Genomic DNA, 15,048 nt, shown 5'->3' with positions numbered 1-15,048 from the left:
ACAGAATGACAGAAAAAAACAAGCGATGCAATGTCAGATAAAAAGAAATTATTTTGGACGGGGAATTAAAACAGTCTCTCTTCCAAGTGCTATTCAATACCTAGGTGGTTCTAGATGCTGAAGATACTGCCCTTAAGGTATTGCCCACGTGGATTTCTGGATTTGATTCTGCTACTCTGGAGCATGGAGGCCTTGACAGATCTACCTTAAGCTTACTCTTTGGCTCCTTGTTTGTAAAATGAGGGGCTGACCAAACATGAGAGGACAACCCGACCTCTTTCCAGATCTCATTTTTGCAATTCATCTGCTTTACCCTCTTGCTTCAGTTCCCCCTTTAGCAGTGAGCGAAGGAACGTGCTGCTAGCCACCAGCCAGGACCGAGTCCTGGACCTCGGAGCAGAAATGTAACCCCTCCCTAGAACTGGCTTCTCAAAAAGCTATAGAAATACTAAACAGTAACAGCTCTGGAGGCGGAAAACAATGTGGTACTAATCCTTCGGTTTCCTCCAGGTCCCGGCGGAGGAGGCTGGCCCCCGCCTGCGCCAAGCTTCGCACCGCGCAGCTTGCTTGTCTTTAGAGTTAAGTTTCCCGAGGACCGGGAAGGCGAAAGGGGAGGCGCCCACTGTGCAAAGATGCTCTCCCCTTGGACGGGGGCGGGCCTGCAAATAATACCCGGGGCCAGCAGGAAGACTCTCATTGGCCCGAGGGCGGGTGACGGGCGGGGGGCGGAGTTTGCGGGGTGGGGGGAGTAAAAGGGAGGGGGGTGTGCGCAGCCCGTGTCAGTTTCGGAGTCCTGGCGGCTCACCTTCGCGCCAAGGATCCTGAGCCGAGGCTCCCGGTGAAGCTTTTCCCTCCTCTGCGAACCGGGCCCCCACCCTGTTCTGTAGCGCCCTGCATCTCCCCCAGCTCGGGGGCCCTTCCTGCATTTCCTCGGCGGTGCGTTGATCCTGGGGACTTTCTGTTTGTTTGTTTTCCCCTTTTCCCTCTTTGTTGCTCCGAAACCATTCAAGCCGAACCCCCCCCCCCCACCACCCCGGAGGGCGTTCGACTTGTGAAGAAAGGCGGCTGCCGCGGACAGCACCGGCCCCTCCTGCGGACCCGAAAGCCGGTGCGCCCACCCCGTCTGCCCTACCCGCCGGCCGCCTGCGTTCGTTCGCCGGAGGAAGCCAGCCGAGAATTCATTGATGCACCCATTCCAGTGGTGTAACGGTGAGTTCCCGGGGCGGGAGGGCGAGCGGACGCCCGGCCGGCCGCAGACGCGGAGGGGCGCAAGGCTTATGATCAGACGGAGGGCTCGTTCTTCCTCTTCAGCTAAGTTTGTCATGAAATGGGACGGGCGAGCAGGCGTCCTGGCGCCCAACGAGGCTCTGCACAGCGCGGAATTTGAAACAAAAAAATCAGGTTTAATTCCAGGGGCGGAACGTCTCTGAACGTGCGGGGGGCGTGGGAGCCGAGGGGTTCGCGGCCTTTGTGTGGCGCCTTCGCTCTTCTACCCCCTTCCCTTGCCTTTGTGCGCTCAAACTCTGGTCTTTGTTGTGGTTGTCGGAGGAGAATTAAATCCGCGCTCGGGCTGGGATCTCCTAGAGGGAGCTCAAGTTCCCGGCCTGGAACTTTGCAGGCTATTTTAAATATGTATACAATGCAGCGTGCGGGACGGGGCGCGGAGGCGGCTTCCTCTGTGCCTTTGTTGGCTTCTCACTGGCTGCTAGGGGGCTTTGTGCTTGAGGAAGATGCCGGATTAAAGAGCGTGCCTTTATTGTATTGATAAAGCCTTGCAGATGTCTCAGCGCCCGGGTACCTTTGGGTGCAGAGTTAGGCCAGCAGGAGTCGTGCTCTCTGGCCCCAAGGCCACACTGTGGTACTAGCTTCTGAGCTGTGGTGGTGGCCGCACCCCCTTACCTAAGTCACCCCTCCACCCCATTCCCTACCCACCCGCCCTGGAATGATGCTAAATTCATCTCACCTGAGGCTTTTTTTCTTCTTCTTTTTTTTTTTTTTTTTTTTTTTGGTATTTCAGGTGATACAGGTTGGTTCTGACTCCTCACCCAAGCTATCTTAAAGGAGGGTCTTTCTGAGCGACTCAGTTAAAAGGTATTGGTGTTAGATACTAACGTTCCAATGGTTTTGGTGTTTTGACTGCGTAGTCCCAAGGCTTGGAGTTTCTGGAGGAGGTGTGTGGGGGCAGGGGGCCTTATCTCTGAGTGTGGTAGGCTGGATAGTTACAAAAAGAAAAAAAAAAATCCATTCTTGAGGGCAGACCCCAGCCAGATCTTGGATTAATTATTTCAAGTGGCTTTTGTTTTAAGGCAGGGTTTGGACAGCATGTGTATGAACGTCCCCCAACCCCCTCTTCCTCTTGCTGGTAGGATCTAATTTCCTGAAAATGAACCAAGCTGTGTGTGATAGGCGGGCATTGAGGGACGGGGGGTGGGGAAGGACGGTGCATCCCGGCATCTGGGAAAGATTCCCGGCGGCTGGGAGGGGGAAGCATTTCCCAGACCCACCGATCTTTCTTGGCCAGCCTTCTCTTGACGTCATTCCAACTCCCAGCCTGCACACCACCGAGATGAGACATTCTGATGTCAAGGCTTTCATAGGTCAGCTGAGACAATGGAACAGAGACTTCGCAAGAACCAAGGTGGCTGGCACTTTATTCTGGCGCTCCTATTTTCATATCGGGTTTTTAGACCAGCAGAAGACTTGCTCTTTTTCTTTTCACTTCTTAAAGTGGCTGATAGATCCTCTGTTTTGACTCCAGTGAGGAAGCACTCCCTTCCCCCAGCCCCTTTGTGGAAAAATATCTGGAGGCTCTCTTTTCTGGGGTTGGTATTCTGCCCTTACAAGTGTTTCTCACCTACAACTCTTTCTCACATAAAGTTCCAAGCTCACTGACTCCATCCTGGAAGCCCAGGGAAAGTCTGTTAGGAGAGGTAAGATGGTCAAGGTAAACTGATCAGAGGACCACTTGAGACCAGAGTGCAGATACATATCCTCTGTAATAGCCAGTGCTCTACAATTTCCCAGGACAGGAAACCAAATGGGGTTCTCTGGGACCCTAAAGGTAACCAGGATTCATCTCCTAAAAGGTGCATGGAGAGCCAAGACAGATCGGAGGTTAGACCTGCTTAGTGCATCAGTTGTTAGTGAGGTAGGGAGCCCAGAAGCAAGGGCTTCTTGTTGAGGATAATAAGGGTAGGTGCTAATTATTTAATCTTTCCAACAAAGTCTTTCAGGACAAGAACTACTTCTACGTTTTGTTTTCCCACAATGTCTAGGTCAGTGCATAAATCAGCCCTCGATTAATACTTGTTGGTTGGCTGGCCATTCATTAGCTGAGGGCAGTTTCTGGGCAACTTTCCCAAATATCACTCTCCTTACTTTGGGATGGGAGCTTTTGCCAAGGGTACCAGGTTGTCTTGAAAAATCAGGAGTTACTTATCTGCTAACTAATTAAGTGAAAGCAAGCCAAACACCAGGCTAGGCACTGGAGGAGCTACAAAAGTCCAAGTTGCTGTCCTGAGACTTGGGAGTATTCGAGCTTATTAGGACTTTGTCATTTCTGATCCCAGTATTCTAGTTGCGTCTCTATTGCCGTGCCTCCCTTTGTATGGCAGAAGCCTTTGTGTTCTCTTCATCCCTACACTGTAAAATCACCCCGTGATTCCTTTTTTAATTTTTTTTTTTATCTTACGCGTCTATCATGGTACTTGTCATATAATCGATGTTCGAGTTAAATTAAGTTGATGCTTGGAATATTTGGGCAACATAACACAATACTAAGTATTCAAGAGCCAGAATGTGTGGTAGAGGCTGTGAGTACTGTAGAATTCAGGGAAGAGAGGGGTCACTGGAATATCATGAGGACCAGGCTTGGTGGGCGTCCAGAAGGGAGGGGGAGTTTCAGGCAGGGAAAGTTGCATGAACAAAGGTATGGAGGCAGGTGAGGACAGGTTGGACAAGAAATAGGAGACTGGTCTATGTTGGGGGATGCTGGAAAACTATGAGCAGTGGAGGTTGAGGCGACCCAGTGCGTGCATGTTTAGCAGCACTTAAAACCAGTCATGAGCCTGGGAAATACATAATGGAAACTGAGTGGGAGGATATGTCACACACATGGGCTAAAGTAGAGGAAGGACTTGACATCAATGAGGGTCTGGGGTGGGGACTTGGAATAGAACTGGTCCCGACATCTGAAAGAGGTTTGAAGGGAGGCTCACTATATGATCACTAGATTGATCTAGGGGATGACTGAGGCATGAGATGTAGGATGTCAAAATCGACTTCCGGTCCTTTCAGCCAGTCTTCTGCTGAATTGTAGCACTGGTAATTTTAATCTAGAATTCCCAAGTATATTAATGGGTCCTGGCTTCTAACCAAGCTGTCAGGCAGATACTTAAAACCCATGTTGAAGACTTGGGTACAGAGGTCTTTGGAAACAAGCCTTCTTAGCTGTTTGACGTTAGACAATTTATTTAATGATTGAGTCTTTTTTTCCTGTAGAAGGGGTAAGTAAATTTCTCAGTGGCATTACAAAGATTAAATTGGTAGCGTGAGAATGTGCTTGGGATATTGCAAGATTCTAGTTTTCTCGTCGCCTCACTTTCTGAAATCTAAGAATTTTATTCTTGCCTTTTGGATCACGATAATATTTTGTCCTGGTTGCAGGACTAAACACTCCACCAGCTTATTGTTTCTATCCTATATTTTTTTCTTACTGTTAAACAGTACAGAACATTTACTAATTCTCAGAACGAGTACTCCCAAAATAGAGAGTGGCCCCAGGACTGGTTAATCCAGCAATTTCACGGACATAAATCATTTCTTTCCCTCTCCCTTCCGCCACCCTCGGCCATTGGCTTTATATTGAACTGCTTTCTTTCCAGCTCTAACTTGGCCGCCACCATTCCAATCTTTCCTGCTCCAGCAGAACTTGTCTTTGTTTCCTTGGCCAGAACCCTGTCACATACTTACCTCAACACCAAACTCTGGCAAGAGGCAGGTGACAACGATGATTGATAAGCCAATCAGGATTTACCCTCTGAGGATGCTTGGTCAGCCAATCAGGATTTACCCTCCGAGTCACGTGAGAAGGGGAAGCATCTGGTGGCTGGTCAGTGCTTCCCCGCTGCAGGTATAGGAATCTGATGAGGACCTTGTTAAAATGTAGATTCTGATTCATTCTGTCCAGGGTGGGCCGGAGATTTTGCATTTCTAACAAGCTCCAGGGGCTGCCAGTACTACTGTGGCACTGCTTTGAGTAGGAAAGGGAAGGGTGCCCAAAGTAAGCTGCACCCCCCCCCCCCCATCTCTTTCTGGAACACTGGCCCAGCCTCAGGGTGAACAGTTTCTATTCTGGTCCTGGTGCAGCCTGTCTCCTGGAGCAGGTGGCTTAATAATGACAGATGACCTTTGCAACTGCACCTTGGCAATTTACAAAGTACATGTCTTACACCAGTTTGGGTCCTCTCTGCATTTTGCTTGTTTTTAAATGACAAAGTGAAGCTTAGATAAGTAAGTTCTTAAAGGTCACCTCTCTAGGGAGAGGCAGTGTTGGAACCCAAGTACCCATTTTCTCACCTACGGCTCTTCATTCTGCTACTGCACTAAATGAGCTTCTACTCGATGGAGTCGAGTTTCCCATTTGCTGAATCCTTGATCCCCTGGATGGGGATGCAGTTTTAAGTACTGTGTGTAGTATCCCATTTCACGGATCACTGAATGACCCAAGATAATGTAGCTAGTCAGTATCAGGGCTAGGTTATAAACTTAAGTGTCGGCATCAGAGAGGTTTAGGACCCCAGAGCCTGCCATTTCTCTCTCCGTCCTGCCTGACCTGAGTACCATCAGCCCCAGTGGTCAATTTCCAACTATAATGCTTTCCCTCTCCCTTTCTTTTCAGGGTGTTTTTGTGGCCTGGGACTGGTTAGCACCAACAAGTCCTGCTCAATGCCACCCATCAGTTTCCAAGACCTTCCCCTCAACATCTACATGGTCATCTTTGGCACAGGCATCTTCGTCTTCATGCTCAGTCTCATCTTCTGCTGCTATTTTATCAGGTGGGTGGCACCCTGGGTGACCTGGGGCAGGGAGTCCAGGAGGAGGAGGCCGGGGGGTAGGGTGGGCCAAGTGAGATTCCCACAGCAGTCCCTAACTTCCCACTGGGGCCCCTGCTTTGAGGACAAGGCTCAGCCTGTCCTTCCTTGGGCCCCTGAGGCCTGGTGTTTCTATTTTCAGCAGCCTCTGGAGTTGTCCCAGAGCATATAAGGTCACCATTGGTTGGGCTACATCGCATCTCTTGACCAGTTATTCTAGGGTGGCCTAGAATTACTATCTGACCAAGTAATATCATTGGTCATCCCTTAACCGTGTCTCCACTCCCCACGCGTAACCTCTGGGTGGCCGGGGATAGGTGGGCATCGGTTACACCAACGGCATGTTCCTCTGCCCTCCTGGGAAATCCTGCCGTCAGCCATCCAGATGCTAATATTAGCAAGCTGATGTCTGGAGAGCTGCTTGGTCTGCCTCGTAAGCTCTTCTTTTTTGATAGTGAGAAAAACCCTAAAAACGCCCCTTATTCTTACTGCGTGGAGATCCAGGGGAGGACTTGAGCAGGGCAGGGCTAGCCAGGGAGGTGTTTCTTCACCTCCTGTTGAAAGACATGGGAATTGGTGGCTGGTTTTCTACCAAAAATTTAGGGCATGACTGGCATTTAGAGTTGAAATGAAAGTAGTGTTTCTGGCAAGGGCATGCTGTTGGGATTGCCAGTTCCTCATTGTATGGGTGTCCTGCACACTGGAGGATGTTGAGCATCCCTGAACATGCTAATGGTCTTTAGGGCCATTGTGATAACCACCCCCTACCCCCACCACACCTTACGAAATCTCTACGTAGCCAGCAGCTGGAGTCTTAAATCCTTTAAATTAAAAGGAGGGACAGAGGAGTTCTGGCTTCCTCCTGAGATGTCTTGGTGGGTCTGAATGCTTTGCCCAGAGAAGGGGCTAGGGGGAGGCAGACACTCAGTCTCTATTCCTAAGGCTAGCAAGAGTTTCCTCTAAAAAAGGGGAAGGGCCCTCAGTGCCCCCAGTCAGCTACTTTAGGCCTCTTCTTTCTCAGAACTTTAAAAAAGTTCCTGGGACTGGAGTTTTCCACTTAAAAGTTGATGCAGAGAAGATCGTGGTGTATTTTCCCTCTTGTACAACCGAGCCTAACATTTGCATAAGTGGGAGTGAGGGCAGTTTTCTAGCATCTCCCCACCCCTTCCCCTTTCCCCAAGCCTACGTTTTCTTCCTCAAACATTCTGCCTTCCTGACCACCAGCCACCCCCATCTCCCCATACCGAGCAATTTATGCAGTTCCCCAGGGACTAAAGATGGAGACATACCAAATACCAAAGGTTTATATATGATACTGAGGGAGGGGTCTCCAAAAGCAGCTCTGGTATACACACACACACACACACACACACACACACACACACACACACACAAGCTGCAAAGGCAGTCAAGTGAAGAAAAATCTAGAAAATCACTCTGGGCCAGGATGTGGGTGACCAGGGTTCATTTCCTAACTCTGCCACTAATACGTGCGACCTTGGGTTTTAGTTCTTCTTTACCAAGTGCCTTCTTTGTGCCACACTATGGTTGGCATTTTGTGAAACACCCCTCCAGTTTCTATATTAGCCCACGTTGTAAATGAGGAAATTCATGCTCTGGCAGTTAAGAATTTGCCCAAGGTCCTATATCGAGGAAGATCCAGGGGTGGGCTAGCCCAGTGGTCATTAGCTAGAGTCTTTCAGATTCCATATGTTCACCTTCCCTGTCGGGTTCCCACTCCTTGAATGGAAATAAAAGGAACAGCTGCAGCATCCCTTAGCACCCCCATACGGCCCGAGATGGGGGTCCTGCAGAAGGACAGGCTGGGGAGCTAGATAGGGCTGATTTATTTTTGTCTGGCTGGAGTGGAAGAACAGCCATAACCACATGATACCAAAAGCTTTCCTGACTGCGGGCCGCTTGGCGCCACCTGTCCCTTCCGCAGTAATCTGCCCCTTCTGTCACCCCCACCTTCTGTCCTGCAGCCTGCCCAGAGTCAGCTGACCCCAGACTTTCATGGTTCCAGAGGCTCGCTGCTGTGTGGCAGCCTATGGGTGTCTATATATAGAAAGACACACAGGCACAGAAGCCACTTCCTCTCCTCGCTTCTCAGTTTCCTCCATAGCCAAAATAGGCCCATGACCCCTACTCTCCACCTGGTGAGCTCATTGGCCAACGCCAGCCTCCTCTCCCCTGCTCCCCTCACCCGTTCTTCCCTGTTCCCCAGGAGCTGACCTCTGCCCTACACAGGATGGAGGGGCCAGTGAAGTACAAATAGGCAGGAAAGGAGCAATTATTTTCAGGACCTGGTAGCATTGTTTGCTCCAAAAGGGAAAAGCAGTGAGGGAGAGCCCGCTGGCAGTGGCTAGAAATGGTCTCATTGAAATCGGAGTATTTTTAGTAGCTTTGCTCACCCAACAGCTGAGAGGGCCACCTGTCCAAAGTAGCCGGCACTGCCTCCTCTGCTGGGATGTCCCAGGGGCTTTGCTTTTCTGCTTTGTTTCCCTTGCAACCTTATTGGGTCTCATCACAATGTATACCTTCCTGTTCTGGAAAGTCTGCATGCAGGGCGAAGGGGGTGGGTCTGCAGCCTTTCACTCTTCTGGTGGTACTGGGCTCTGAGACCCAGGCTGCTGGAGGATCCTTGACTGCGACCATCAAGTGGAGCCAGGCAGACACAGGGGGTGAGGGTGGGCAGGGGGCGCCCTGCGCATCCCAGGACACAGCGAGCAGAAAGGCACGGCACACCCTACCTGCATAGAGCCATGTTGCAGGTGAGGTGGTTGAGACCCCAAGGATGTGTGGCATCCTCTCATTCTCGGGGTTAAAAAGCAGGCCCCTCACCACTTCCTTATTTACTCTTCGGCATCCCCGCGACAGCGACGGTGACTGCCTGAGAATGCGGCTGTGAGCGCTTTGACCGTGAGAACACTTTTTTGCTTCCCCAGCTTCATTCAGTGTCAGCCAGGTGACAGTTGTTCGTTGAAGCTTTGCATGCACCCTGCACCGCCCGTCTTGTTTGGAAGCGGGCACAGAGATGCATGCATCTGAAAAGCTTTCCCGGACTGAGGAGTTCTCTGAGTAAAGGACGGAACAGTGGGAGTCCTGGCTAGGTCTTTGGCCCAACCCTCCAATGACCAGAGACCCTCCAGTGGATGTGCTGCCCTGGGACTTAGCCCTATGGTGCAGGAGTCAACCTGGACTGGAGTTCTTTTTTAAGATTTTATTATTTTTTTTTTAAGTTTATTTATTTTGAGGAAGACAGAGACAGCATGAGCGGGGGAGGGGCAGAGAGAGAGAGGGAGAGAGAATCCCAAGCAGGCTCCGCACTGTCAGCACAGAGCCGAATGAGGGGCTCAAACTAACCAAACCGTGATCATGACCTGAGCTGAAACCAAGAGTCAGACGCTTAATGGACTGAGCCACCCAGAGGCCCCTTAAGATTTTTTTCAAGTCCTCTCTACATCCAACATGGGGCTCAAACTCCCAATCCTGAGATCGAGAGTCACATGCTCCACCACTGAGCCAGCCAGGTGACCCTGGACTGGAGTTCTTAAGAGTCTCCAGGCACCCGGCCTCCCAGGGCCCTGACTTGTGCTAGGAACAGTGGAGATAGCTGGGAGCCAGATCCAGATCTGCCCCCCGACTGTGCTTGGGGCATGGCTCTGCTCTGCCCCTCATTCCGCACCTTCTGCTGTTCTATTCAGCTTCTCCACAGTGCCTGTGGCGCAGGCACCTTCTTACCTTCTCGTTGAGGCTCCTGATTTGAGATTCGCTTCCTCTGACTCCTGTCAGCCTTCTTGTTCTGCAAAAGGACAAACATTTGGGGCTTTGGAAGTCACACAGTCTCTTTCTTAATTACCCCCACTCTACTGTGCAAAAGCCGCCACAGATAATATGTAATATTTAATTATTATCACGTGCACACATGCGCTCTCTCTCTCTCTCTCTCTCTCTCTCTCTCTCTCTCTCTCAAAAATAAACATTTAAAAAGTTAAGAATAAAAATCAGTCTTAGCTCATAGGCTCTATTGAACAAGTGGCCCTTAGGCCATCGTCCGCCACATCTATTCTAACTTGACGGGTTTCTGATGTTTCCTTCCAATAACGCAGATCTGGCAGAAGTGCTCAGTGGAGAGAAAGCCCCATGTGGCTCCCAAGTATAGGAGGACACAGAGCCACCTGCTTAATTTGGACAGTTTCTCTCCCTGCAAATAAAGAAGCAGCAATACTGCGTAATCGTGATCCTAGCCGTTCGCTGTAGGCTTGTTGATGAAGATCGGGTGTTTCCCAAGGGATGTGGTCTCCTTCTCAGGACGATGGTGTGTCCCACCTAATAGGCGAAAACAGGCCACACTGTTAAAGCGCTCAGGCCCTATGCTCTGATAGACTGATTCAAATCTGCCTCTTGCTGCCAACTAGCGGGAGGTTTGGGCGAGTTACTTCTTTGGACTCCATTTTCCTCATCTATAAAAAGGAGGGTTTCTCACAAAGTATGTGAAAATGGTAACACAGGGATGGGTGCACATCAAGTCCTCGATACAACCGCTGCGTTATTGCCGTTAGTAACAACGCACTGGGTTTTGGCTATTGAGTTAGGTTGTGTGCAGGCCACCAGCTGGAAACTGAAGAGAAGAAAACAAAGAGGGCATCCTCAGTGTTTGCCTAGGTGCTGTGAAGGGGAGAGTGTGCTTTGGTTCAGAATATTAGTGTTCCCCTGGGTGGAAAATTCCCCAGAGTCAACAGAGACTCACTTACACTGCTACCCTGGCTTAATGGCAAGATCCCTTGTAAGAATATCTAACTTCTGTATACTCAGGAAGCAGAGTGTTGACCTCTCGACTTGGGGGGCCTGAGGAGACTGACTTTCTGGGAAACAGCAGGGAGTACGAATGAATAATTCTGCCAGAATGTGCTCTGCCATAATTCCCCGATCTGTGGGACCGGATGGTAAGTTTTGAGGCTGTTGTGGCTGAGTAAGAGTCTGAGTCCTTAATCAACTCTGGGCGACCTGCACAGGTCCAACCACACCATACTCCATGGCTTCTCCAGGACAAGACGTCCCTCTGAGGAGCAGCCTCTCCGCCCCCAGAAGAGGGCCCACGCAGCCTGCCTGCCTCTCTCACTCTGAATGGCTCTAATTTGTACAAAGGCATGGTAACCTCTCCTTTCTCTCTCCCCTAGCAAACTCCGGAACCAGGCACAGAGTGAGCGATACGGCTATAAAGAGGTAAAGTGCTACATCTTTCTTTCTTTTAAAAACATTTTTTTCAATGTTTATTTTTGAGAGACAGAGACAGAGGGTGAGTGGGGGAGGGAGACACAATCCGAAGCAGGCTCCAGGCTCCCAGCTGTCAGCATAGAGCCCGACGCGGGGCTTGAACCCACGGACTGTGAGATTATGACCTGAGATGAAGTCAGACGCTTAACCGACTGAGCCACCCAGGCGCCCCAAGTGCTACATCTTCCTGTGAGACTTCCTCTCTGCTACCTGCCCTGCTAGAGAGAGGATAGGCAGCAAGCAAGCTGAACCCCCTCGGCCTCCCTGCTGGCTCCCCCTGGCCAGTGCTTTGTACCGTCCTCGAGTCTGGCCTGGCCCGGCCCAGGCAGTGGCCAAGCCCTCCCCCTTCACCAGAGGAAGAGGAAGACACGCCTGTGCGGGGCTGGGGATTCCCTTGGCTGGATGATAGCACCTGGCCCCTGTGCTTGGCTTCTTCTGACGCCATGCCTCCTCTCTCCTTTTCAGGTGGTGCTTAAAGGTGATGCCAAGAAGTTGCAGTTATATGGGGTAAGTGTCCTGGGCCAGGGTGCAGGAGGGCCCTGGCTGGCAAGGCAGACAGCACCCTCTCCAGCTCTCAGCCAGGGCCTTTCAGGAACTTATCTCCTTGGGCCAAATAAATGTGACTCATTCCAGTAGGTAATCCGTGTATGGAATTCATTATGTCTGGAACCGGCGCAGGCAGAAAACATAACAGGATCGCGGAAGGGTTGGAATGAGCGAGGACACGTGGCCCCGGAAAGGCTGCTGTGCATCATGTTTAAGGGGAGGATGGGTCTACCTCTCCACGCCAGATCCCAGCTACCCTTCCCTGCTTCTAGGTCTCCCGTCTTGGTTTTTCACTAAAGAAGGCCCTTTTTACCCTTACACATATACTCTGTCCTGGCAGACTGTGGACCTGACCAGTGCATCTAGCCCTGCCATTCTTGCCTGTTTGCTCTCCAGTCCCCTGCCCCAAGCAATACTGCCACTCTTTGGGTCCCATCAACACAGACTCTTTAGGAGTGGGCTGTTGCCTCTTCCTTCCCTACTTGTGCCCATGAGATCATCTAACTTTCTCAAGACTTCTGTCCATAACCACAGACACTTGTGCACAGGATGTTTGTGGTGGTTGGGCACCAGGCGGACCCACGGGGATCGTGAGACATGAGACAGCCTAGGAATGCTTCATTTTATCCCTCTTTGATGTGTGCTATCACATCTCAGCAAATTCAGTGTTCCCTGAGCCCTCCTTGAGAGGGAGAATTCAGCTGTGATCAAGAAGTTAGTCCAGAATTACAGAAAGCTAGAGTCCAAGAATATGAACTGAACATTATACCCCCATTTTTACCTTTAGATATAGATGCATGCCTCCTTGCAAAATGTACTAGGCTAGAAAGGTTTAAAAAATACTCCTCTAGAACACTTACAGTCAATGGAAATTTCTGTGATGATAGAAATGTTCTATATCTGCCCTGTCCAGTATGGGAGCCACCATGGCCACATTGTGGTTACCGAGCCGCTGAAATGTACCTAGTGCAACTGAGGAACTAAACCTTTAATTTCATCTTCCTTTGGTCTTGTGAACAGTCTGGTGTGGTTAGTGGCTACCCTATGACTCAAGTTTCCGTGGCTAATCAGGAAACTGGGCTAGAGCTTTGTTTTCTTGGATGGGGATGAGCTGATGGGTGAATGCGGTTCTTCCCCAATCTCCTCTCACACCTTCCCTTTCTTCCCACAGCAGACCTGTGCAGTCTGTCTGGAAGACTTCAAGGGGAAGGACGAGCTAGGTGTGCTCCCATGCCAACATGCCTTTCACCGGAAGTAAGTATCCACCGTGGGGGACGTGTGTCCAGGGGATACCTTTTGAAAGGAATAAGTAGGGAGCGTCTTCGAGAACCTGTAATCCCTACCCCCTCCCATCTGTCCCTTGCCAGCGATGCCTGACATCCTGTCTGGACACCAGGCAAGCCGGAGGGGTTGGACCGGGGCAAGGAAGGAGGTGTTGCTGTTCGGAGAAGCAGCTGGGCTCTCTGAGAGACACGTGGAACGGGTTGGGGGTCTTAGGGGAAAACTGGTCTTCTTCCGCCCACAGGTGTCTGGTGAAGTGGCTAGAAGTACGCTGTGTCTGCCCTATGTGTAACAAGCCCATTGCTGGGCCCTCAGAGGCCACTCAGAGCATTGGAATCCTATTGGACGAGCTGGTGTGAATGCTGCCTCTACACCAAGGCCTGGAGAAGACCGCTTGCCTCATGGGTGCCTGGCCCCTCCGCACAGCTATGGGTGAACAAGACTGGTGGGTGGTGACTGATGTGCTTACCTGAAGGGGCAGTAATGCAGGGCTGGGCTCCCACCATCAGGGGGAGGCCTGAGTCGCCCCACCTTTCTGCCTCCTGAAGCCTTCTTCAGCTACTCAGCACTGCTGCTGAGCACTTCAGCTACTCAGCACCTGCTACTCAGCACTGGCGGTGTCACCCATCAAGAACGCTGTATCCTGGTACCGGACTGTCTACCTGCCTGTCCCTGTGGGGGAAGCTGGGGAAGGCAATCCACCCCTATCTGGCCGAGAACTTGGAGTTCACCCCTTAGGAGGACTGGCTGCCCTGACCTAGAAGAAGGGAGGAGATGGGCCCTGCCCCACCTGTAACCTGCCTCCCCTCTTCGCTCCTTCCACAGGAAGGGGAGAAGGGGAGGAAGGAACCATCAAGGAACCAAGTGCCTCCAGTGCAAGCGAGGGAGGCTCTGTAGGAAATCAGGAAGAACAGGGACACGGAAAAAGGAAAGTCAATGTTTACATGGGGCCTATGGAAATAAAGGCTTGGCCTGTAGGCCTGCTGACCACAGGGTAATGGGGGGCAGATGCCTTCCCTCTGCTAGGATCTGAGGTGCTATCCATTCACTGTCTTCCTCAGCTGATCTCAGAGCGTCCTATTCCGTTTTGGGGTTATAGTACCCCTCCAGAGGAAGGGCTTATTTTACACTCAAATGAATTCCCAGGGGCTTTTTCTAAAGGAGCAAAAGGGGCCTAGGGATGGGGGTGTCTGAAGGTTAAGGTGGCAACAGATACCTTCTTCCCCTTTGTAAATAGTATTTTTATACTTCATCCTCACCATCTCAGGCTTTATACATGGAATCCCCTGAATGGAGGGGGTGGGGTTTCCTCTCTCCTCCTCCCCCCACAGAATAGTTGAGGGTGGGAGAAAGGTATGTATTTAAAGAAAATTAAATTTAATAACAAGTTTCTCTTTTTGCATGTGGTTGTGGCCTGTGTCTCTTGGCCCTTTTCTGCCAGCAGAGGAAACAAGTTCTCTACCCGCCTCTCGCTTCTCCATACTCAGGGCACACTATGTGCACAAAGGTTCCTAATTCTTAAAAAAAAAAAAAAAAAAAACTGATATCAGGTTATTACCCATATAACATAGGGCTCACATCGGTGTACTTTAAGACCAGATTAAAAATATTCTAAAGGCAGGCTTAAAGAAAGTTGATGTATGTCACCCAAGTGTGTGACAGGATGCTGAAATTCCAAAGACTTGAATAGCGTCCTATGTTTAATTCAAACAATTGTGCTCTTAGCACAACTAAAGGTCAAGGTTGCTACCATAGAGGCTTGATCTCTTTCCCTTATTAAGCTTTTCTCTTGCCTACTTGCTGACCATTATGGACACATGCTACCCACTGAACCCACATCTAGAAGTGT

The 15,048-nt window shown here is 50.5% G+C and overlaps 1 protein-coding gene across 1 annotated transcript; it reads left to right on the top strand.

The window, feature by feature from the left end:
- Positions 1-766: 766 nt before the first annotated feature.
- On the top strand, positions 767-14,689 carry RNF122 (ring finger protein 122). Its single transcript, XM_049631402.1, has 6 exons — positions 767-1,209; positions 5,900-6,056; positions 11,276-11,321; positions 11,838-11,879; positions 13,090-13,172; positions 13,444-14,689. Exons 1-6 carry the CDS (start codon positions 1,185-1,187, stop codon positions 13,556-13,558), a joined length of 468 nt encoding a protein of 155 aa, XP_049487359.1. The 5' UTR covers positions 767-1,184; the 3' UTR covers positions 13,559-14,689.
- The last annotated feature ends 359 nt before the right edge of the window (positions 14,690-15,048 follow it).

Source organism: Panthera uncia, chromosome B1, assembly GCF_023721935.1.
Source record: "Panthera uncia isolate 11264 chromosome B1, Puncia_PCG_1.0, whole genome shotgun sequence".
Classification (NCBI taxonomy): Eukaryota; Metazoa; Chordata; class Mammalia; order Carnivora; family Felidae; genus Panthera; species Panthera uncia.
Note: the sequence above shows the minus strand (reverse complement) of the source record. Positions and strands in the feature narration are given on the sequence as shown.

Excerpts from the sequence above, each read along its gene's own strand:
- RNF122 (XM_049631402.1), top strand. The coding sequence starts at position 1,185 with ATGCACCCATTCCAGTGGTGTAACG. Across the intron at positions 1,210-5,899 it reads CCCATTCCAGTGGTGTAACG|GGTGTTTTTGTGGCCTGGGA; the intron begins GTGAGTTCCCGG and ends CTTTCTTTTCAG. Across the intron at positions 11,322-11,837 it reads AGCGATACGGCTATAAAGAG|GTGGTGCTTAAAGGTGATGC; the intron begins GTAAAGTGCTAC and ends TCTCCTTTTCAG.